The sequence below is a fragment of the Condylura cristata genome, unplaced genomic scaffold, assembly GCF_000260355.1.
Source record: "Condylura cristata isolate star-nosed mole 26May11 unplaced genomic scaffold, ConCri1.0 scaffold00003, whole genome shotgun sequence".
NCBI lineage: Eukaryota > Metazoa > Chordata > Mammalia > Eulipotyphla > Talpidae > Condylura > Condylura cristata.
The window spans coordinates 59674534-59700716 of record NW_004567104.1 but is presented as its reverse complement, the minus strand read 5'-3'; the positions used below and the strand labels follow the sequence as shown (position 1 = coordinate 59700716).

The 26183-nt window shown below is 35.4% G+C and overlaps 1 protein-coding gene across 10 annotated transcripts in view; it reads left to right on the top strand.

Moving 5' to 3' along the window:
- Positions 1-26183, top strand: part of ROBO2 (roundabout, axon guidance receptor, homolog 2 (Drosophila)) — a 1357399-nt gene that overhangs the window by 873314 nt on the left and 457902 nt on the right. For 9 of the 10 annotated variants that reach the window (XM_012731319.1, XM_012731342.1, XM_012731362.1 and 6 more), the window contains one exon: positions 17620-17946. The exons of the other annotated variant lie outside the window; for it this stretch is intronic. In XM_012731319.1, coding sequence (XP_012586773.1) covers positions 17620-17946 — 327 coding nt within the window. The remainder of the gene's footprint in view (positions 1-17619; positions 17947-26183) is intronic. 10 annotated transcript variants of the gene reach the window in all.

Below are 26183 nucleotides of genomic sequence, written 5' to 3'. Positions count from 1 at the left end.
TAATGTCTGGCACAAGGTATATATATATATATATTTTTTCTTTACAGCAACTAATAATAATATTGATATCTCTGAGGTCACTTTTCACATTCCAATTTAAAATACTTTATAATCTACATATTTTTTCCATTCCCTAGATAGACCTCATTGCAGCATTTGAAATAATTATATTCTGGTAATTGAGTTTGCCTTTTTTACAGAAAAGCAAGAATGCCACTGAGAAAATAAGACACTACTTTTCAGCTACTGAACACTTAATCCAGACATAGTAGACAATTTTCAGTAAGCGGTAGCATTCTCAGTTAGCTTTTATCCACAGCAGACACTTTTGATGCAGGTATTTTTCTAAGCACATTGTCATCCTCATCATTTTACACCAACATACTGAGAAGTTTTCTAATATGCCTGCAGTCACCCAGTTCCTAAAACTGGATCTGAAATTTGAATTCAGAGTCCATGCTCTAAAATGGCCCAGCTGTTCTGTCCTAGAATTCAGAAAGTGTTTTACAGATATGACCTGCATTTCTTCCTTATTACACTATATAGAAGCATATGTAATTTTCACTTCACTTTACAGAGTACACTGAGGCTCAGCACCACATATGTGCGGCTGAGTTGGGTGAGACATAGTTGATTTCATTCGGAGTAGCTACATGTTACTGGCCTTAGTGCTGAGACAGAGATACTTCCTTCTTCCCCACCCTGAAATTCACCAATTTCAGAGAAGGCCAAGTCATGGCCCTCTGACTTCCTCACCTGGTTTCTCTGGCTAGTTTGGATGTCACCTGCAGGTGACCTAATCACCTGCAGGCGACCTAATCGCCTGCAGGCTTTTTCTTATATATCCTGCTCTAGTCAGAATTGCAGAACTAGACAATCTGTTTATATTGTGCTTTATGGCATCATTTTCATATATATCTATTTCATAATATTAATGGCCCTGACTCCATAATCATTTTCAATCAAGACAAACTTTGTTCTCGATTTAGTGGTTTCTAGGATCTCAGGTTTTCCTAATAACAGTGGTCTTTCCCAAGATAATTCCTTACATGGCCATCAAATACTTTTTCTATTTATGATCCCTGATTTTGGAAACACACACATATGTATGTATGTGTGTATGTATACAGGTGTACACACAAATGTGCATATGCATGTATATACATGCATACATGCATTTAAAAATAATACCAGTAAGTACTGTGGCTCAAAGTAATAAAATGCCCCTTACATTTTCACATGAAAATCAGTTCCACCTTAAAGTAGTTCAATACAGTGTCTCTCTGTGTATGTCCTGGGGCATTTGCTTATTTACATTTTCTTAATTGCTGTGTTTCCAGAATGTTTATTCCACAGGTAGCACTGTCCAGCCTGCTCATAGGGGAACATTTAATTTGTGACATTAATTATGGATCACAGTGGAACTTCTCTGGGAGTGAAAGTCAATACTAGCCAGCAGCTGTATTGTTTATATCACATATGCTTCAGTGAATAAATTAGTTCATAGCTCTTACATTGAGAAGCTTTATTATCAATATGTTGTTAACACAAGTTAGGTTCAGTATGACTGTGATGACTAGCCAAAACTGCTCTGCAGAGGGTAGCTTTTTGACCATCTAGTACTAAATCATATTCTCACCCCATGTTTGTTCACCTAAACAGAAGACTGATTGAATTGTAAAGCTCATTTGACAAATGAGCACATTTTGTACTCTTCCTGTAGTTTTCTGCTCTTGGCTTTTGTGTTCTGTGTTTCTTCTCAAGCTGTGTTATGCAAATGAACCAATTAATGATAGATAAAATGATCTTCTACCTCACAGAGTTTGTAACTGGTAGGGCACCACCGTAAGTCACGTACCTATTCAGAGGATTCTATAGGCCACTGCAAGGGTCTGATTAGCTTGACTGTGGAAGACAATCGCAGAGGCATCTGCTCTGTTAATTTTGAGAGAAAATTTACCAGATGGAGGCTGAAGATTTAAGTGATTAGAAGGTAGTAGATTGGAATACAAATTGGATTAAAAGAAATTAGATTGATATAAATCGAATTGAGTCACAACAGTTTGTGTTGTTCGTACCAAGGGGCAGTGGATTATGGGAGAAGCAGATGCTCCAATGAGATAGGAATTAATGTGGCTTTGACAGTCCATCTGCGAAGGTCTGAATATCGAGTACATCCCTAATCTCTCTCTCCATTTATCAATGCCATAATGTTAATTAGTACTTCATTCATTAAGTTACTTACAGAAGAAAAAATCTCACCCTTAGCCCCTCTCTGCTTGAGAATTTGTTATTCTGCCAAGAATTGGAAAGCTCTCTTCAGCTGAGCTAGCTACAGTTGACTGTGAGAGTAGACCTCTGTCCTTTCCCTCATGCATGGAACTGAGCTGCCGTTGGCTAGACAATCTTTGCCTTATTTCTCTTCATAAATATCTGGTTGCTTGAAGTCTTGTGTTAATGTCTAGGCACAGATCCACTAAAGAGGAATGGCTATATGAATCTGAACATATAGTTGTATTTATTTACATATGTTCTGGGTCTTACAAGATATTTAGTGACTCAGATAGTAGATTCTAATTCAGTCTGGTAGATTCATCCTTGAGGGGGAAAATGAGAAAAAAAAATGTCCCCACAATTCTGTAACTCTGTGACTGTGTGTGTGTATGTATGTTTGTGTTTAATCGTGTTTCAGTGAATTAGTATTGGTTTATAGCAATTATAGGTTGCTGGCTTACCATCTATTTTAGAATGCAGTATTTGGAATTGAAGTTAAAATAAAAAAAATCACATCGTTTTAAATGTTGTGCTTTTAATGGGAAAAATGTCTCTTTAAAAATCCAAGGGGTATTGACAGGGAACCTCATTATTACTCCATTGGCTACAGTGGTGAAACTCAGCATAAGGCAGTTCTGTCTTGGATCCCATCCAAGGGAAGTGAGCCAGCAGAGAGCCAAGGGTGATCTCACCTTTCAGGCAGCCCAAAGGTGTGGACTCTGAGGACCGCCACACAGAAATGCCCTCGTGTATTAGAGATAATCAGGGAAATACAACTTCTGGAGACGAAAGCTATGAGATGGGCAAAAAGGGAACATGCATCCTGTGATGCAAGAAGCATATCATTAAAGGTTGTGCCAAGTCATTCAGAAATACTCGTGGTACTGGCAAGCGTGGGCTGCCTGCCAGTGCAAGCAGAAAGAGTTTCTATTTTTGTTATGTGAAGGAAGGCAGTGACTTGTGCAAAAGTATATTAAGTATTTAAATGTTTTGGTTCATTGAAGAAAATTCTGTGAGCAGTGTGTGCTTCAGACAATGTTCTTAAGGTCAGAAGGAAGTATATGGTATATTTATATGCATAGCATTCTGCCTCATTCTGACCTGGGGATTTTCCTGTGTCCTCCCCAGATTCCTATGGTAGGAGAGCTATTGCATCTTAATATTGGCTAAAGAATCTGATGTTTTAAAATCCCCTGTCTTCTCCTTCAAAGTTAACCTGAAGGTGAAACTAACTGAAGAGTTCTCTTGGGTGGGATCTGACAGTTTTACTCTCAGAGCCAGGACTGAACCCAAGGTTTGTATGAAGCCAGAATCTATGCTCTGCCTGCTTAGGTGCTGCATGTATGTCTGTACTGTATGTAGCCTGGATTTCAATATACTTATTGACACAGGTTGGTCATAATGATAGAGGTTATCAGACACGGCACTGGCAACATATAGAAAAGGAGAGGGAAGCATGTTTATTGCTGCTTTATTTACCATAGGAAAGACATGGAATCAACCTAAATGCCCCAAAGTAGATGATTAGACTAAAAAGATGTGTACATATACACAATGGAATATTATTCAGCAATCAAAAAGGTGAACATGCCTTTTGCAGCAACATGGATGGAGCTGAAAGGGATCATGCTTAATGTAATAAGCCAGCAAGAAAAGGAAAAATACCGGATGGTTTCACTCAAAGGACCAAGGGAGGAAATAATAATAATGAACATCTATATACCAGAGACATTTTACAGAGGGGAATGGGGAATTGGATCAAAAATGGGGGTGGGAAGTGCACTAGACTATTGTGATGGCACGTGCGTGATTTAGTGGTGGGAAGCCCACAGGGATTACAACTGAGGTAGATAAAAGGCACAAAATGATGTAAAAATAAAGTATTATTAAAAAAAAAAAGAAATCACTAAGATATAAGCCTACAAAATGTTATGTGCAAAGCAGAAGTACTTATTGTAGGAAAGTGCACTTCCTAAGATTTGTCTTTAGGTGTTCTGAGAGTGATTAAGTGCAAACTAAAAATAATTTAGTTCAGGGGTCAGTTCCTGTTTTGACACATCTATTTTCCACCTAATTGTCAGTTACCTAATTGGTGGCTGTTGTCTTCATTAATGACTAACAGTACATCAAGGTGGTGCTTATTGAGTCTGGCAGAGTCAAACATGGCACTTTTATTCCTGCCTTTGTTTCTGTGGCTGAACATTGGGTTTTTAATACTTTGTTGAGCCCCAATGAGGATAATTAAAGAAATCACTTGGTCGTAAACTAATGGCACTAGATCTATAATCTCCTGATCACCATTAGATTTTAGGTAGTGAATTCATATTCTATATAGTAGGCTGCTGAATGTGTGCTAATTGCATTGATGCTTACTTCTACAACTCAGTTTTTTTTCTTTATGCTAATCATCCCATGGAATGTTTAGAAATTACGACCCTTTTTGTAGTTAATATTTCCTTATTTTATGGTTCTTATACATCAAAAATGAAAAAAAAAAAAAAAAAGATCAGCCAAACTCAAAATCTGTATCATCACTTCTGGATTCATAGAAGACTGCTTTCCCACAGGCCCGATTTCAATAAGGGCAGTTTTGCTCAATATGTATATAAACAAGGGCCTCGACAAAGCAAGGGTTTTGCATCTCATTGTCTTGCCTCAAAAGTCAATGTATTTTAGAATTTTTTAGTGGACTTGGAAAAGTGGAGAGACATGGCCAAGTTTTAATATTAGAAGTGATGTTCTGGCACCTTTTTACTATAAAATCAGTGTTGCAAAGACCTCATAGCAACGGAGCAAATGCTGTCCAAGTAAATGCCGAGCTTGGCATGGTGGGTGGCTCAGTGACTTGCTTTCTCCTAAGACTCACAAGGCAATTTGCTTAATCCTGGCTGCAGACACTGGACTTAGAGAAGAGCAATTTGTAATTCAACTGGCTGAATAAATGGATTTCTGCTGGCCAAGGGAGTGAAAGGAATTCAGATCATGCCCTGAAAGTTTGAGATTTGCTTGGCTAACCAACTTGTTTTGTTTGTACATTCAAAGAAACGTTGAAACTAACACTCTATCTCCTAAAATTTTATTTCCCTAGGAAATAAAACATGAGGAAGAAACAATAGAATGTAATTAGAATAGATTAACTATGATGCCTTAGAATAATGATATGGTTAACTTGTAGTGTAGAGAGGGATGGAAGTGGGAAGCAGGTATAAGATGAAAAAAGGAAAAAAAAATGGAAAATTCTAAGGAATGATGTCACATGGCTATGAAAGAAAGAAATCCTGCAGCTGACATTTTTAGCTTTAGGAACCTGAAGAAGGATGGAGTTATTGTTGGGAAGGAAAAAGGAATGAGATTTGGGACAAAGAAAGAGGTGAGTGGTTCATTTTGAAATTATAGAATTTGTGGTTGTGATTGAGCATTGAAGTAGGCACCTGGCCAGGCTTAGAACTCTTCTTAACTAGAGATTTGGCTCTTGTTTTTGTAGAAGTTACACCAGACACAGTAAGTGGAAATGAAATATTATCTAGAAAACATTGAAAAGAGCAGACATCTAAAGCATATGCCTTAGGAGGCATTGAGTTAGAAATTAATAGTTAATTCAGACTAATATTCTAGCAGTTTATATATATATAATAAGTTTGTTTTTGCATCTAGGAACTGGGGTGTAGGCCAGAGGTGCAGGGTGTGAGATGATTCACCGGAGACAGAGTGGGGAGCAGAACATGCAGATCGACAAAGTGCACTGCTGAGGGGAGCAGCAGGCCAGACAGGAGAGGTCTGTGACCCCATATGTGGGTCAGCTCCCAGACTGGGGATTGAACTCAGGACATAGTGGTGATACTGTTGAGACTTAACACCTAGGCCACCAGGGAGGCCTTCTATATAAAACTCAAAGTATTCTCCTCCCATTCATAATGTAAAATATAAGGAAAATTTCCAATAATAATGTTCTTTTGTTTAGTATCAATAGAAGTTTGTATATCTTTTAAAAACACAATTATTGGGCCCTTCCTGGTGGTGCAGCCGGTTAGCCACTTCCCCATGAGTTCCATCCCCTCCTGCCCGGGAGGTGACCACATGGCGTGGCAGACCCGCCTGCTGCTCCCCTCAGCAGTGTACTTCGTAGATCTGCCTGTTCTGCTCCCCACTCTGTCTCTGGTGAAGCCTCTCACCCTCCGCATCTCTGGCCTGTACCCCAGTTCTGTATGAATAAATAAATCTTTAAAAAAAAAACACAATTATTATTGCCTTTTTTGAAAGTAGCATATATACATGGTATATTCAGGAAATATTTTTGTAGATCTTTAAATTTGTACACCTCTAATTTGTTGAGTGGCTGCTTTTTATGAAAATTCCTCTTGTTGGAGATTGATTCAATGAGTGCTTGAGTCTAAAAAAAAACCTTCCTGCATTTAGGAAATACCACTCTTGTCTGAGCCATCCTTATTCTTGCCTTCCACAGTTGCTCTAAATACATTTTTATTCCCCAGCCTGTCAGCATTTTCTTTCCATTTAGCATAATTCAGAATAATGTTATGTTCTGCTACATTTGCTTGTGACAAGAAAGCTCTGCATTTTGAGAGTGGCTCGATGGAGGTTAATTCCATGTCCATGTGGTATTAGCTTGAGGAGACCTAGGGATGGTGGGTTTCATTTGATTCCTCATCTGATAAAGCTCAAAGTAAATGAACTGAGTAGAAAATAACATTGCTCATAAGTTTTCTAGAAACTGCAGATGTTCTTTGAGAGACCTGAGGATGTGAATCTCTCATATATTTTAATGAAACATAATTCAAGCAGAAAAAGAACATTTAAAAACATTTGTAGCTCACCCACTTACAGTATTTCTCCATTCAGCAGAAAAAAACAATCTCTCTCTCTCTTTTTAAATCTGCACACAGTATTGAACTGAAAACTACACTCAGTATTTCTATGGCAGTGATGATGTTATCTGGCAGTGTTTTTGTTCTGAAACAGAAGACAGCACTTGCAAGGAAATTCAAAGTTTTATTAAATCACTTCTTAAAGGCATCGACACATGTCATAAATGAGAAAAAAAAATGAAGAGATAGTAGATCCCCAAATAAAAACATTCTGAATCAGGTAGCACATATTATTTATCTGCTAGATTAAAGAAAAGTCAATGTTCAGTCAAGTTTAACCAACCCCTTGCATCAATAGATATTTAAAAATATCATTTAGCAAATAAAACTGAATTTTTTCTTAAAGAGATAAACACAGTTAACATTTATTATTTTAATGCAGTGCATAAAGGGAAATTTTAGTTTGAAAATTTTTCTAAAAATTGGAAAGTACATTTATATTCTTAACCTAAGAGCACTTTACAGCTGATTGAACATGAACCTTTTTTTTTTTTATCAAAATCTTGTCAAAGATGTTTATGGTGGAATAAACACTTTAAAGGTGAAATTAGGTGTTTGTGTTCCATGTACCTCACAGAAATGTGATGCTGCCACTTCTGTTCAGTTTGGTCAACTGTGAAAATACCTATTCACTCTTAATATGAGGGTCAAAGAGAAAGGGATAAGCATATGTTGTATTCAGCTACCTATGTAAACCGCCTTTATTTTCCAAGGTACAGGCTTCAGGAAAAGAATTCGAACATGTCATTGTGTGATATAAAGAAAATGCTATAAAGAAAACTGAATAAATGAATAAAGCCCATTCACACTATGCAAGAGACAAATCTTTCTTTTCATCTTTGGGATCACTATGCTCATATTTGACTTGGGTCTTTAATTTCAAGAGCTCTAGCCTTATTTTAACGACAGACAATTTCATAAACTGTAATTTAGAATGTCAAGCAGAAAATGTTGCATAAAAAGAGAGAAAGTCATTTTGTTTTGACCATTCCCTTAAATAACTGTTAAAAGTAAATTTTAGATAGTGTTTTGATATTGTTTCTGTTTCTGTCATATCATTTAACTTGTCATGTTATTATGTCCTCGACAAAATTTTTTTGATGGTCTGTAATTCCCTTTATATTTGTTCTAGAATAGCAACCAAATATAGAACCAAACTTCACACTTTCTGTGTATTAATTATGCAGTGACTTCAAGGCTGAGAAAAATCATCTGGATTGCTATAACCTAGTTTAATCAAATATTTTAGGGGACAGTGTTATTAAGTATAAAGTTAAGACTAAATTCCAATTAATTAATAGTTACAAATTTTTTTTAGCACATCTAAGCAATAATGCTTAATACTAAAGTTTATCATGAATCACAATAGCATTATTTAGCTGTCTTAATGTTTTTGATGAAATCTAACTTCATCTTTACTGATAGGGTAACAAAAGTGATATATTTATTAATGAATTTGTATAGCATACTAATTGGCTACCTAAAATTTCATATTTAAGAGTTAATACATTATATGTAAGACCTATCTTAGGTACAGAGTTGTTGAAAACATGGAACCTTCAGGAAAATTTAGGTAAAGTGTGCGATTCTGATTTTGTTAGGAACAGGCATTAGAAAATAAGTGGAGTGAAATAGGCAGAAATTATATTTTAAAAAATGTACACTTACATAAGAAGACTATATCCTGCAGATAGATGGAAACATTTTGTCTTTAGAGGGTCACGGATTACTTCCAGTATAGTGAGAGAGGTTATGCAAATAAAATAATTACACGTTACAGTAAGACTAAAAATGAGCGAAGTCACTCAGTGCATCCTGTACTAAAACAAGGAAAAAAAAACTTTCACAATAATATTATTGGGTTGTGTTGCTCTGTTTTCTAGATACACAAATGCGAACTACACGACAAAATTGCCTAATTTCATATATTTGTCCAGGATTTGGACATGGACAATGTTAAGTGTTCCTGTATTGACAGAAATCTCTATTGACTATCATATATACATACACAAAATGTTGTATCTAAATTCTTTAGTGTCATACATTGTTCCATTGCATATAAACCAGTCTATGGCTTAAGTACCATATATAAGTACTGTAAATATGTCCATATATGTTTATGCATATGTACACACATGATAATCCCGTGGTGAAATGAAATTCATATTGAACTTCAGTTGTTGAGTGTTGATACAGAAGGTAAACTTAAAACCAATCATTGTGTGTAATTCGTGGTCATAATGCAGCCAGTATATTTGGCTTATAAATTCTGTAATTTTTTGAGTGATAATTTATAAATTATTCTTTGAAGAAATTTTCTCGATTGTACTAACATGTTGAATTCTGTTTCTTTTTTTTTTAATTTCTTATATACAAGAACTGGGGTGTAGGTCAGAAGTGTGGTGGGTGAAAGGATCACCAGAGACAGTAGGGAGCAGAACAGGTGGATTGACAGAAATACACTGCCGAGGGGAGCATCTGGAGACACAGAAGAGGTCTGCTCTGTCACATGCGCGTCATCTCCCTGACCTGGGATTGAGCTCAGGCTGTATATGTTAGTGCTGAGACTTAACCCTTAGGCTACCAGGGAGGCCCTGTGTTTGTTTTGTTTGAATCCTAGGTATATTTTATAGTAAAATAGTGTATTTGCCATTTTATCTAGGACCATTGTCTCCATTTCACTTTATAATAAAATATTTCCAATTATAGGAAAATATATCAAGGGCTTTCTTTATCAGAAACCAAATTTTTAACAAAGAATAATACATGCATCATATATCAGTGCTGGTGGGAATGGTGTTCTTTGACACTGACGCCAGGACCTTTGGTATCCATGATTACTAAGACAGGCGCTGTATAACGCTAATGAATATATATTGCTTGGAAATAGAGTAGAAGGCCAATGTGTTACGGCTCTATTAGGAATTCACAATGCTGTTTTCTGGAAACCTCTTCATAATTTTCACCAAATAAATGTTGGTAATTTTTAGAAAATTAAACATACGAAGCGATTAGATGAGTTTGGACATTTTTCCATTGCATGGCCTTTTGTAACTCAAAATGCAATTTTAAAAGTGTTAAGATACTATGAATATGACATTGAGATGCTAAATTTCCAAGACATCTCCCTGGAATAGAGATTGTTTTGTCATCTTAAGGCAAATCTTCATAACCCATGAAAACCTCTGATTTGGTGGCAAATCACTCTTTAAAGAATGCCTTCAACCATGGTAAGGTGTGGCAAATTGTTCTGAAATAATGCTGGATGAATGTCCAGGTTAATACACTGTATCTTTGCTGAGCTACTGGAAAATGAACTTGTAAAGTAGAAAATTAGTTTATTTCTCAAGAGGAAATCATTCCTAAGATTTTATTGGCACCTTTCAAATTAGTGGTTTCAAAATATCTCTTTAATGCTATAGACTATAGATATTCTCAAGTGTCCACTGTTGCACTCCACTGCTTATGGTTGGTTCTAAGACAGCCCAGTCCTGCCCTAGCCCTGGATGTCAGTGCTCTGTACCTGGGTGTCCCCTGGTCAGACTTGGCTTGTAGCTCAATGCCTTGGATCAGGCAGCCAGATAATGAAATATTATAAAAAGCAATTAAAGTTAATCTAGTGGGAGCACTGACTCCCAACGTAAGTCGGTGGAGCAAAAAAGGGAGAAAATATGTTCCCCTTTTAACATTTTATCAGTTTCTCTTCAGAATACATAATCACCCGTAATGTACTTGTGAAATTCAAACAAAAAATATATGACTGTGTCTTCTTGTTGCCTGCTCCTGGCAGAAGTGCCTTCTTACCCTGAATCAGGAAAGGCCTTTAAATATCTTTGACGAATGTTGCATTGTTCATAATGAATAAAATCTTTACTTTTAATGAGTGGAAATTTAAGAATAACTTATGTGTTAAATAAGCTGTTTTTAAACAGAATCTTTGAAGTCATTATTAACTTTTGCAGTGTTCTGTAAAAAGGCATGCTGTACAAACTTTTGTGTTGACACTAGACCTAATAAAGACAAACCTTTCTAACCTAAAGGTACATATTAAAGGTATGAATGTTCATCAAAATGTAACTTTAAAAATTTGCTTCATAGTCATCCATTTAAATCTTTCATGTGTGTATTATGAAAAAGCAGCCATAGTGACTGTGGGCATGTTATAAGACTTTGAACTTAACAGCAGTTTGAGGATGAAAAATGATACTACGTAATATAGTTCGGCTGACTTGTTAGAGGTCGCATAGGTAATCATACCTACTCATAAACAGGGAAGAAAACAAAACAGTTCTGCAGAAACTGAGGTTTGGGACTCTTTATTTTAGGCTTTCAAAATATGGATCAAAGGAATAATAGAGAAGGAAAATTCATCCCAAAAGCAGAGCTTGGACTCATCACAAAGATTTGCAAATATCCTCAATACTAGGGAAATATCTTTAGTTCTTTGTTTCTTCGTCTTACTCTCCTCAGTTGTAAAGTTGTAAAATGGGGGTTTTGGGACAAGAGGGTCTCCGATAACTCACTTTTCTGTCTGTGGCTGGCAAGACTGGAGAATATATTGCTGATGTTTACCATGTTCTACCACTGAAACTTGTAGAATCAAAACTGACTATTAAGTTTACAAAGAAATGCCTTTACATTTATCAGTTCTCTTTCACACGCTTAATATTCTAGTTTTATGATATTGAAAACTATGTAGAATGTTAAAATATTTTGAACACATTGAAATAAAATCAACAAATGTTTTATCTCCCTTTAAATAATAAGCACTTTATCCTCTTCTATGGCATTATGTTAACAAAATTATTCCCGAAAACAAAAGTTTTTGTAACACTCAGTACAGTTGAGTGGTTATTGACTAAATAAAATTGAATTTAAATATATTCACAAGTTATGACTTCATACTGCCAGCCTTCTAAAATGTGAAATAAATTATTAAATTTGTTTCTATAAACATTTTACCAGAAGTCATTACAAAATCATTGTGTAAGACCTTTAAGAAGCAGAAAAATGTCCACTATTTGAATTTGGATGCTTAGACCTTTACTCAAAGATGCATCTGCAACCTCATTCTGTGAAATGTTGATATTCTGTGAAATGCTGTGTCTAGCCAGGTCTGAATGCAGGCATGGCAGTCTCCTCATCAGCAAGCTGAATATGCCTTGTAGGTAGCCTACTCACTATGGAGACCAAGAATTTTCATTCTAAAGAGGAACCTTAGATGATTCTGATGCAGGTAATCGCTGAATGAAGCTATGAAAGTGAGGAAGAAGTTTTCTGGTGCTATAACTAATGGTGTTCATTCGACTCATTTTATTGAAATCAATCTCTGAGGAAATTTTTCAAATTAGTGGAGTTGCAATGTTCATTCACCCTTTTTCATTGTTAAGAAATTTGGCACATTTTGGATAGAGCTTTCATTCTGCTGCTAGTTATTCATTGTGGAAAAGTCATGATTATTTTCTAGCTTATTTTCTTGTTGAAATGTCAAATACCATTTGGATGTTCATCTTTAGGACCCACTGACATAATTTTTGATATTTTTACAAGTTAAATGTAGTGGTTTTAGTTAACATTTGAACAATTGATTGCCCAATAATTAACTGAGATATGAAAATATTTCCAGACTTATAAACTGCAAATGAAGTTAGAACAGCAGGTAGTAATTCTGATTTTTCTATATGTCCATATAGGGATACTAAATATTTCTTATTACATGAACAATATTAGCAATCCTCTCAGAGTATTCTTATTTTTAATATGAAATCTGAAGAAAACAGTTTTGTGGCCTATATAAAATATATAAATTATAAACTAAAGTTATTATTAGGGGAATGTTATTTACAGGTACTCGCAGCAGGAGTGGCAAGCATTTTATGTAAAAAACAAAACCACATAGCAGATATTTCCAGCATTGAGATGATAATTTTTTTTTAACCCACCCTTCCTCCACCACTTCTTCCTTCTTTTTCCTATCCTCACATTTGTCTTGCTAACATAACAACATTAGGAAAGTGTAAAACTATTCTTTAGCTCTGAGCCATATAAAAATTGGTTAGGGCATATTTCTCAGCTTTCGATGTGCAAACACTCCTTGGAAGATCCTGCTAAAATGCAGATTCGGATTTTGTGGGCCTTGGCTTGGCCCTAATATATTGTAGTTCTACATAAGCCTTTGGCTATCAAAGTTCTTGAGGTTGAACTGTTTCCTGGCACTCTACGCGATGAACAGCCCCCTCTACTGTTCTGCATCTGAATCCCCAAAGACTAATGTACAGCTGTCTTTTTTATTTTTTTAGTAACTAAATTATAGGGTTGTTTTGGATCAGTAATGTAGAATAACTAGTAGCTTATTGGTCATTAAAGCCCCAAACCTCTTTGGAAATTTGAGGGAGCTATTGTCTCCATCATCAGCAATTTTTTTCTGCCCGCACAGGAATACCAATTTTTAGTAACAATTCTAGAGGGTCAGAGAAATTCCTAAAGCTTCTCCATCTTACTGGGATGTCTGTATACTTTCTGAGTATAAGGAACTCAGAATGTATTCCCTCATTTACAGTAACATGATAAAATTTAAATTGTATCTGCATTTTTACATATCCATCTCAGTCATCTGGCTGGTAAAACCTTTCTACTTTATTGTATACCCTATGGGGTGTTGATGACCCGATGAAGAAAATTTCCTAATCATTGACAAGAGTGAACCAAAATTCTTGCAATGCTGTGTGCTAGATTTGTTCACAGTGCTGTTGCTTATCACTTAAAAAAAAAAAGTGTTTTATCAAAATATAGTTATATACCACCTATTTTAAATGTATTTACTATTTCTATGGAGTTCGTTGTACGGTCATTGTCAATAAAATTTAGAATACATATATTCTATATATTCAGAATATATATTCTATATATTCAGAAATTAATATCATGCCACTTTGCTTTTTCACAAGGCCTACCTTAATATATGTTCTGCTAACTGAAAAAAAAAAATCACAATATGTTTGCTCTTCCAGCAAAAGTCAAAAAGAAAAATAATGTCCATTTCTGTTTTGCAGTAGTCATGCTAGAGACAGTGTGTATATCTCAAGGAATGAGATTTGCATTATAAGTACCTTCCCCAGGAACACATCTTATAGGCTTTGTATTTTTATTTTATTCTTGCTTTTACAATATGTTAATGCTGTTTTAGTTTTTTTTGTGTGTGTGTGGTGTAGGATGACACTATTTTTTAGATCTGGGAACACTCAAAAAATTTCCCCGTACAGACAAAAATGTTTTTTTATAAAAGATTTATTTATTTGTGCATACAGAACTGTGGTATAGGCCAGTGGTGCAGGGGTGGTGAGAGGATTCACCAGAGACAGAGTGGGGAGCAGAATAGGCAGATTGACAAAGTACGCTGCTGAGGGGAGCAGTGGGCGGGTCAGGAGAGGTATGCTGCACCATGTGGATCACTTCAGGAGCAGGCGGGGATCGAACTCATGCATAAGTGACTTTGGCTTCTTATTGCTGGGCCCGATGTGCCACCAGGGAGCTCCCAGACAATGTTTGTTCAAATGCTTTATCCAATTTTAATTTGGTTATTTGTATTTTTGTTGGCTTATGCTTTTTTTTAGATACTCTAGATAAATGCCCCCTATCAGCTATAACATTTGCAAATATATTTTTGATTCTTTCAGTTTTTATCATTTTTAAAATGTGTTTTCTTAAGAACAGTCATATTTAAATTTGATGAAGTTAAATTTATCTATTATTTCATTTATCACTTTTCCTTTTAGTATCATATCCAGGAAGTTTTGCCTAATTCATGGTCATGTGATTTCTGTTTGTATGTTTTACCACTTTTAGATCATAGATGTTGATTAAAAGTTTTTTATATTAGTGGAAATAAAATTACTAGAAGAATATACAAATGTGTCAGCACTACAACAGTTTATATATGTTATAGTGATAATGAGTAGAATTCTCAGAGTACTTTTGAGGCATGCTGGATTCTAAATCTTATTACTTAATGATTTACATATTTGTCTCCCATTATCATAGAATTTTAGTTATTTGTTTTCTGTTATATTATACAGTATTTTGTATTTATTATCTTGTAATGTGGGAAATTATTTCCAATATAAATGATTTTCTAGTAACATGGACAATTAACCAGCTTAATTTTAATTGTAGAACAGGATTGGCAATAGAGAAAATAATGGAAGATTGCATATGGGAGATTAGAGAAAAACAAGGTGATATCAAAACATGATGTTTGTTGCTTCCCATAGGCCTATTACCTAAAAAGTGACATAGAATAACTGATGATTTTTAGGAGCACCTTCTATGACTATGTGTCCGGATCTTTACATTGGGAATAAGTTTCTGACTTGAAAATTATTTTCAGTCAATCACATTCACATAATCTGAAATCTCTTTTGATTATTAATTTGGCCATAATTCTTATTTATATATTTTTCATATTCCTTACTTACTTTAGAGACTCAGTATTAATAATATGTGACCTTTATTATTGTAGTGCATAATGCATTTGCTTGTTCCTATTTTAATATTTTGGGTCTTTTAATTTTTTTTTTAATTCTGATCTGTGTACTTTAAATTACTCTTTTGTTCTAATTACCTGTCTTCAGAAAAGAGAATGTTCATTTACTATCAAATGAAACTTCCTTTATTAAATTAAAATATTCATTTAAAATTAATACTGAATTTAAACTAGAATAATAAACTAGAAGGAGTAAATACTACTTCTGTTTATTGAGCAGAAATAGAATGGTTATCTCTCAGTATCTCCTCTTGATTTACTTGTAGCAGCTGGTAGGACTCCCCTACTAGCTCTTACCCTTCCCTATTTTTACAAACTAAAATATTCAAAATAATGCATTATGCAAAAAAAATCCATCTTAAAATGCCAAGAGCTCCTTTTTTTCCCCTATTTTTGTATGGCGCACACCAACATCACTTTAATTGTAAGTCATGAGTATCTATCACTTTTTTCACTATATGGTGATATGCCAAATTCTGTCAAGAGTTCACTTTATAACATGCTATCATCTTTCTCCTCTTTTCGACCTGAAGCATCATTTACCAACAGGTTCTTTTCATTGTTCTCTGGGATATTTGCATAACACTCAACTTTCTTTATTTCCCTTGCTATCTATCTTTTACACAGGGGATGAAGCATACACTTCCTACACATGAATGGCCATGTGGGGCCCCCTCAAATTCTGTTGGCCATGTGGACCCAAAGTCACTCTCTTTAGCACTGTACTTTAAAGCCCCATTTTCTCTGGCTCTACAACTATATTTTACCCTAACCTATCACATCAGAAGAACCTTGACGATGAAATGTTTTATGCACATACTTGCACTTCATTCTGCTTTTGCTCATGTTTCTTTAATCTGAATGCTCTTTTCTGTGGACAGATGTTATTCCTTATAACTCAATTTAAATGATACAGTTTTTGGAAGGCTCTTCTTATGCTCTAGTTAGAGTTAACCTTTCCCCCGCTTTCTTTATGTAATGCATTTGAACCTCCATGTGTTACATATTGATTTTTTTAAAAAAAATATTTATTAATACAGAACTGGGGTGCAGACTGGAGGTACAGGTTGGTGAGAGGTTTCACCGGTGACAGAGCAGAATAGGCAGACTGATGGGGAGCAGAATAGGCAGACTGATGAAGTAAACTGCTGAGGGGAGCAACAGGCTGGTCAGGAAAGGTCTGCAGTGCCATGTGGGTCACCTCCAGGGCGGGGGATTGAACTTGCACAGAGTGGCTGTAGCTTGCAGTGCTGCGCCTTAACCCGCTGCACCACCGGGGAGGGCCCACATTTTAATGTAGTGATTTTAATGTAGTGATTTATGCTTGAGTTCCTCAGCTGACATACCCAAATACAGATTCTTTGGCTTCTGCTTAGCCTTCTGTATCCCTAGATAACTGATGTTATTTCCTAACCTTCTTCCTCTGTTAAATTGAGTTGATATTTCTACACTAGTCACCATGTCTATTTTTATGTCAAATCCTATGGTATAACACCAGAATTATAAATAGCATATGTGTGTGCGTGTTCTGTATATTTGCCTGCTTGGCTTTCTCCTTGACTATACACAGTAAGCACTTTGAAGACAGAAAATTTGTATTACTCATCTTAGTACCCATTCTAACATACTGGGTCCAGAAGCAAAATCTCATACCCTCACTTTTTTCTTGACTCTTTCATGATTTATGAAAGATGTTAACTCACTCTCTGGAATTGTATTAATTTATTGCTATAGTTTCTCATTCCATAAGGGAGTTGGGAAGACTTAAGTGGTGCATAAAAAACAGAAGAGTGAAACATAAATAAAATAGTAGTGCATTTTGAATAATTGAAAAGCTTAATTTCACCAGTATGAACCCTAATGAGACAAAAGCTACAGATAAGGAATGTTCAAGCGCTTTAATTCTGTTTTATTTTGTAGGATCTCGTCTTCGCCAGGAAGACTTCCCCCCGCGAATTGTGGAGCACCCTTCAGATGTCATCGTCTCTAAGGGAGAGCCCACCACTTTGAATTGTAAGGCCGAGGGGCGGCCCACACCCACCATTGAGTGGTACAAGGATGGAGAACGGGTGGAGACCGATAAGGATGATCCCCGGTCCCACAGGATGCTTCTGCCTAGCGGGTCCTTATTCTTCTTGCGCATCGTGCATGGGCGCCGAAGTAAACCTGATGAAGGAAGCTACGTTTGTGTTGCCAGGAACTATCTTGGTGAAGCAGTGAGCCGAAATGCATCTCTGGAAGTGGCATGTAAGTGATCATAATGAGCCTGGTAAATGGCAGGCACATTACTTTGATTTATTTTTAGTAAGCTTTGATTCATTCCCATAAATGCTTAATATCTAAAGTAGAAAAACAATCAACACACTGCATAGTTTTAGTTTGCCTTCCCCCAAAAAAGCTGGTCAAAATAATGTGAAGGCAGGGCGTTGGAATACATTTATTCATATTGATGCAGTGAGAGATTATGTTATTACAGTAAGTGAAGTGGCAATGGTGTCAATCATATCTAAAATTTCAGCTAATAATGAGAGATATAATCAAGTTTTAAAGTGTTAAATGGTAAATTTAGGTGTAAGATGGCATAAAGCACAAGGCATAAATTCAATATTACACATATTTCTGTACATATATATATATACTTATATCTTACATACTTATATGTTTTATACACACACACACACACACACACACACAGATTTCTGAATCTTAACTTTTGTCAGGCAACTTTATAAAGAATATGTTTTCTAGGCTGTATTAACTTACTTCCTGGCTCAGTTTAGGAATCTTTATTCTATGTATTCCAGGGAAAATAACAGCAGTTGTCTTCTCTCCCTTCCATTTTTAAAACGAAATCATCACAGAAGAGACTATAGGAACAAAATGTTGATATGTAGGAGGGTCTTATTCAGTATTGGTAAACAATAATAGCTAAGAATTTCCCCTGCCTTTGTTATTTTATAATATTTATTTTTGTTAATAAGTTCACTTTCATTAGAAAATTAAGGTATCAGTGCTTTGCATCTATTTCAACATCTCTACCCTAACTTCTTGGACCATTTCTTGGACAAATTAAAAAAAAAATATATGACAGGTTTTATTTCTTATTTGTGGGTATTTGGTGTCATAATTTGAGTAGTATTATCCCTACTGTCCATTTTCATCTCTTTGGGAGAAACACTTTATCACAGATTCATGTGCATAAGATGGCACTAACCCTCCCTTTCGTCTCCCCTCTCCCCCAACTATGTCAATTTGTACTTTTAAAGAACCTGACTGTACATGGCAAGTCTTCATAGCAAAGAAAATTGGAGACATTCAGGTTGGTGAGCCATGTATCTGGCTGGGAAGAGAGTGCAAAATAATAACTGATGGTCTCCAATCTTTAATGTTGAGACTTGTATTCACATCTACAAGAGACCATGTTCCATTAACAAAACTGCTGTAAAACTGGTGTACATTGTATAGTTTTCAACCATATATCATTATTTTTACACATGAAAACATCCCTTAATAAACATTTCCTATTTAGCTATCCCAGTAAATGCTTTAGCTCTCAAGTATCCAGCTTTTGATTTATGGTTTGTATCAGGAAACTTGACATCCATCATTACTTACATGTCTAAATCAGATAGAAAAATTCTAGAATATCCTAAAACCCAAAATTGTTATGTGAAATACCTTGAGCTATAAGCTTGAGAACTTTAGCTAGCAATGCCAATTTATACTGACCAGGCAGTTGTAGTCTTATAACTTCAAAAAACAATTAAATGCAGTTTAACGAAATTTGAAATGTTTATAAAATTTTAAGAATGAAAATTATTCCCAACTGCACTGTTTTAATTTTGAAGAGTCTCGGTCTAGAGCTTCTCAAACTTTGTGAGTTATATCAATATCACACTGTTTTGATATTTTCTTCTCCACCAGGTTTTCATAGTAAATATATCACTTATTGTCCAATTTTATAGTAAAATAAAACCAATTATGATGAAGTAACCAGGACTCACACAGTAGCTTAATGGAAAATTCAGTAGCTCATTGTAATTTTTCTGTTTTTAGTTTAATGGAATTATTCCATATAAGCAAAAAATAAATAAATAAATCTGACTTCACATAAATAAAAATTAAGAAACTTTCACTAAAATTATATTGTATTTACTCATCAGAATCTCTTTAATCCTTAATTAACTTTTCTTCTCAGTATTTAAGTTTATGTAAATGACAATTATTTTATTGTTGAACAGTTATAGGTATAATCTTATTTTTTTCCTGAACCTTATATTTACTGTAGTTGCTCCCAGCACACATGAATTTTGTACTTTTACACAGTCATAACATTTTCTCTTTCCTAATTGTATCATTAATAGTGAATCAAACTGATTTAGGAGGAACATTTCAAACATGATTTTTTTGTGTGTATAATATGACAACAGCATTTTTTATTTTTAAATAAATGAGCTTTGAGAAATGCTAAAAATACTACTGACCTAGAGGGGAAAGCAAGAAGCCTACTAAATTGGATTTAGCTAGTGAATAAAATCCTTTCTTCTAATGCCATGTCAACAGTTCATGTCATTTGAAACAACACAAGATTAAATAATGTCCATTTGTATGCTATTCATCTCTTTTGTTTCAGCTCAGCAGTTTTCTCTTTTTTTCTTATGTGTTTTAGGGCAAGTATTAATATAGAAATTTCAGTCAAAACATCATAATTTTCAACACTATTGGTAATTAAGGTCCATTTTTTAGATAGTGATAGAGACATGGCTACAGATTATATCTATATTTGACCTTCATATTTTCAAATATCCAGCATAAATGATCAGTATTGCCACATCTGTTTCTTCATCCATAAAGAAAATAATGCAAGCTTAAAAACACTGTATATTGGGAGAACTTCAGGTAGCTGGATATGAGCTTGGTGGACAGCTTATGTTGGAAAGGTAGGCATGTGCTAAATCATAAAACCTGGACTTTCAAGTGTAAAATGAGTGTCTTTTAAAGAGAATGAAAGAATGTGTTAAGTGGATGATGAGTGAAGCCAGATAGAAGTTAAGAGGCTGTCAGCTAATTTAGGAAATAGTATATATGTTAGACTGTGAACTGAAAATGCCAGTAAAAATGGTAAAGAGGAAATTGTCTGAATCATAGTTAGAAATCATACATCATAGTTAGAAATCATACATCATAGTTAGAAATCATACATCATATCACTTTGTATTTGATTTGAGAGAACAGAGGTTTTCTCAATGTTATTTTATTTATTTATTTATTTATTTTTGCAGAATTATAGTGTACAGTGCTACCATCCATAGTGACAGCAGAAACTGGAGAAATCAGGGTACTGGGAAAAGGGAAGTGAAGTCAGCTTTGACTGTTGGTATTATTTGACCCCAGTGGGAAACCAAAGTAAAAAGAGCTCATGTTTCCTTAAAAGAGTGGCTTCTGGAATTGAGAAGAGAGGTCTTTCCCAGACGTTCCCAAATGTTGAAGCCATGGAAACAGAATAAACATGGATGTGTAGCCAGACTTTATGGAGGGTGTGGTTAATAACTGTTAGATCAGTCCCATCACTTAAAACACCTGAGTTTCGTGGTAGGTGAAATTTAGAAGCGCTCGAGCAGGTGGTTCACCACAGGTACCATGCGTGATATGCTGAGCTTCAAGTTGAGAAACTAACAAAAAAGCAAGGATTTGATTATAAATAAAAGAGAAAGTGGTTGGCTGTGGAAATGACAAGTGATAACCAAGGAATAAATATCTGTGGGTTCTATCAGTGAAATAAATGCAGCCGTTGAAGAGTAAGTAGGTAGTGCCCATGAAATGCAAGTACCTCCCCCCCCCCCCAAGTCTTTAGCTCTGAATGGTGTGGGACGGAATCAAGCAGGGCATGCATCCGGGCCTCTACTCTACTGATGCTTGGGCTGGGGTAATTTTTCGTTTTAGGGACTGTGCTGTGCCTTGTAGGATGTTTAGCAGCATCTCTGCCCTTTGCTCATAATATAGCACAAGACCACCATTACTTAGCCTGAGTGTGACAACCCGGAATGTATGCAGATAATGCACAGTGTCCTTCAGGTGGAATGCAGCAAAGTCAAAGTCATCTGAGAACCATTGACCTGGGTGGTTAAGAGTATTTAGATGGGGAGAGAACAGAAGTGTTGCAGGTTTTATTGTGAAGGCATCACTGATTAAAACATGCAAGTTTTTAACTTTCACTTGCTTTTTATTTTGATTTCAAAAATCTTGATTTCTGCTTTTGTATGAAATGGGCAATTTTACTAATCACATCTATTTTTTTTTCTTTAAACCCTACTATATTTGTTCTTTCCTTTTTTTTTTCTTTTTGCTTTAATACTTCAGTTTTATGCAACAGAACTGTACAGTTGGAAAAAATATATTCAGGACTAATATTTTCAACGGAGGCTTGAATCACTTACTGGGTATTTGCCTTCCGCCCCACTCCCTCTTGATTTGGGGGGGGGGGAATGTACAAGTTGGAAGGTACTTTCAAATTGCTTAACTTCAACAAAGATCTTTAGGTAAAAGAAATTTTTACATCTTTGGAAGACAGAATCACAGGGTCCAAGGCAGTGCCTGGCACTGAAGATGTTAATGTGCAGTTATCCAAGGGGCCACTGAGAGGGGCTCAGTGCGGTGCAGATAGAGTTTCATTTGGAACACCGGTTCTTTCTGTGTTTGGAGCAGAAGGAGCCAGAGGTCCTCACGCAGATTGTGGCTGCCTGAGATACAGCCGGAGTCCCTGGCAGCCCCTAGAGATAGCAGCTGTAGCCCCAGGTGGTAAATATATGACAGCAGCTTGATCTATCGACCAGGGTAAGAGGGGGTTCTGGCCTAAATGAAAATTCATGAAAAATTGATGAAGTCCCCAGATTATTTTTTCCGTTTCCTTTTCTCAGCACTATACCAATGCAGAGAGGGGAGATTAAATGAGGTGCTGAATGCTTTAGTGACAAGGGGGTTGTGGTTCATAGGTCAGGGGTCACTGAGAACTTTTCTTTTTTTAGTTTGCTTTCCTTACTACTCAAGCAAGACACAGAAACTTTTCAAATAAGATGTGGCTTACCGTTGCTTTGATAAAAATTAAGTGGCTAATATTTAATATTCAGCTTCTGATGCAGCTACAAAAGGGAAAACAGATGTGATTCATAATTCAATTGGGGAACGAGAGATAGATTGAATTCTATGACTGCAGGGCAATTTCTTTCCTTTTTCTTTTTTCTTTCTTTCCCCCATGTTTCAAGACTCATGCTGCAAGAAAGTCATTTAGAGAAGGAAAAGGTCTTGCATTATTTATAGGTCACAGATTGCTAGAATAGCAAAGCTATGGAACACTCTACAAACATAATGATCCTGTTTGCTTTAAATCCCAAACTGAATTGATGTTTTATCTGTACAAGGAAGAGAGGTTACAGAAGTAGACTGACTTAGTAGCAGAGGTCACAGGTGGCATTAAAAATGAACTCAAGGTAAATTCTTTCTTGATACTTCTAAGTTAAAAAAATATCATTTTTATCTCTAAATAAATGTTTTCCAGGCAGATACCATTGTACTTCATAAACACACATAAATTCAATTTCAAAACGGATTGAGCTATACACAGAGTTTTGAATTCGCTTTATTGAGATGTAGTTTTCCCATATATGAACAATTCAGTGGTTTTAGTATATTCACAGGTTGTGCAAACAACATGACAGTGTAGTGTAGAATGTTTTTGTCACTCCTAAAGGAAATCTGTCCCCATTAGTGGTGAATTCCGATTGCCCTGAAGACTATTAGCCCAAACCTTAAGCAATCACTGAAATACTTTCTGTCCCTCTACATGCCTATTTGGATATTTTACATAAATTAAATAATGAAAAATATGGTCTTTTTGGACTAACTTTTTATCACTAGTATATTGCTTCCATTTTTGTAGCATGTATCATTACTTCATTCCTTTATATTGCTGAATAAATTTCTGTTATATAGATATATGCCATTTTGTCTAGTGGCTTGTAGGTTTGTACAGTTGGGATGTTGCCACTTCTTTGTTATGAATAATGAATATTTCTGTATAAGTTCTTTTAGGGGATATGACTGTTTTGGGGTATCTTCTTGGGTATATACCTTGGAATTGAATTAATACTGTGGTGATTCTCTTTAATTTGTGGGTGGGGGGAGCTTATGTGTAATTTTTAAGTATAGATTAAACATTTGTTAGTGTCCATGGTTTAACTATATCCAACTTTTCTTTAATTGGAAAGGATAACATAGAAGCATTTGTGTATTACTGAATGACTAGCATGTTAAACTTTCTGGGGCATTATGTCCATATTTAAGAAAAAAATCAATTCATAAACTATATGAAAATATTGAATGGCCACAAAAATCATCATTTTCTGTCATTTTTATTTTCCCTGAAAACAGACAGTGACATAATTACCTTTTCTGAGAATCGGTATCACTGCTTTTCCTGTTCCCATGCTACATTTTTCTTACAAATGGCACACAGATTTTTTTTTTTTTAATTTGAAGATTTAAAATAGGAACTTAATGAGTTACAATAAAGATGGTTAATTAAGTCCAGGACTAGAAACAAGAGAACTACCATTACCTTTCCATCACTGACTACAATAAACATATAAACCGATCTGTCCATTTCAGTTCCATGAGAGTTATCAGTCTGATCAGAACCAGTGTTCTTAGATTTTGATCAAAAAGACTATAGGAGTATGAATCTTTTTCATGACTGCTATTGTATTTCTACAAATTTCAAGAGTGAGTTCATAGATTTTTAGTAAAGAGGGGATGGTCCACCAATAGTTTAAAAATTCTGATGTACTAAGGTAGATAGGGTATGGTGTAGGCTGATTTGTGCCTGCAACTCCCATTCACATGTCGAAGTCCAGGGTTTCAGGATGTGATTGTATTTGATAATAGGACCTCTCCAGTGTGACACTTAGGAGAGGACCCTACTCAGATATGACTGGTGTGCTCATAACACTGGGAAATTTGAACATATAAGGAGACACTGGGGAGGCCAGTGACAGAAAAAGACGATGGAGGACATAGGGGGAAGGTGGCGTTTGGAAGCCAAGAAAAGAAGCTGCAGAATAAACTAAATCTTCATCTTGGACTTCCAGTCTCCAAATCTGTAAAATAAATAAATAAAATAAATAAATAAATGTGTGGTAAGCCACATCATCTATGACATATTGTTATAGCAATCCAGACAAATTAATACCGATTATTAATTGTACAGCAAGACTAGCATCTAGTAAAAAATTATATTAAGAAGAAAGTAGTGATGAGAATCAAATATTGTGTGCTTTCTGTGGATTGCATCCACAATGCTGGTCCAAGGCTGTTCTTAAAAAAAAAAAAAAAGTGCACCAGGAGTGATATAAGTCTTGAGGAATGGAATCATTCTAAAACATTTTTAACTACAAGTAAATGAGAGGAGCAAACATTTTGACCAGAGAACAGACAAACGATGAACCCAGTGGGTATATGTTTGTGTGTAAATATCCATACATGTGTTTCTTGGGATCCTTTCATTTTATGATACTCCAAATTCTTTCAAATATAGATCTTTCCTTTAATCTTTTATGAAGGTGTGGAATTGCTACTTTGGGGGAACATATTTGAACTTATCAACTTAAACATGTATAGTGACATATTTTGATATTAGGTTTCAATTGATTGAATTAAGTATATCCAGTCCCTTTCTCAGGCCCCCTCCAGCTATCATTCACTCAAGTCAGCCTTAACTCTGATTCCAGGGACAGCACAAAATGAAATGATATTTTGATGGCTTTTACTTTAAAATGATTATTTCTCAAAACAAAATAACCCTGAGCCCTATAAGTATGTGAATTCTATTCATGGAATGGCAGACGAAACTATTCCTAATGATTGTCAGATCTATCAATATAAAACATGTCTTGTTTTCAATCCCAGATATGTTTTTAATATAAATTTAATGAAACAACTTTCAAGGTTTTCTCATCTATAATCCTTCCATTCCTTGGATTGTAACTGATGTGCAAATACCAGTTTTTTTTTAAAGCATATATAGGTTCTTAATTTTTATAGCCTCTACGATATTTAGGAAACTTATTTTTGCGTTGCAGTGTGTATTCTGAATCTCTTAAGTTTTATGTTTCATCAGAATGTCAGGTATGCAATTTCTTTTAGTTTTGTGTGGAAGAACTAGAGGGTTAGAGGTATGGGGGAATGAGAGAATTTTTGAGAGACAAAAGTAGGGAGCAGTGCAGGTAGATCTACTGAAATACACTAATAAGGGGAGCAGTAGGTGAGACAGGACAGGTCTGCTGAGCAATATGTGGGTTAAGTTCTTATTTGGGAATCAGACTCAGACTGTAGTGGTGACAGTGCTGAAATTTAACCCCTAGGCCACTAGGGAGGCCCTGGTTCTCTTTAAACTGAATTTGTTTCTGATAATTGTAATACACATTTTTTTT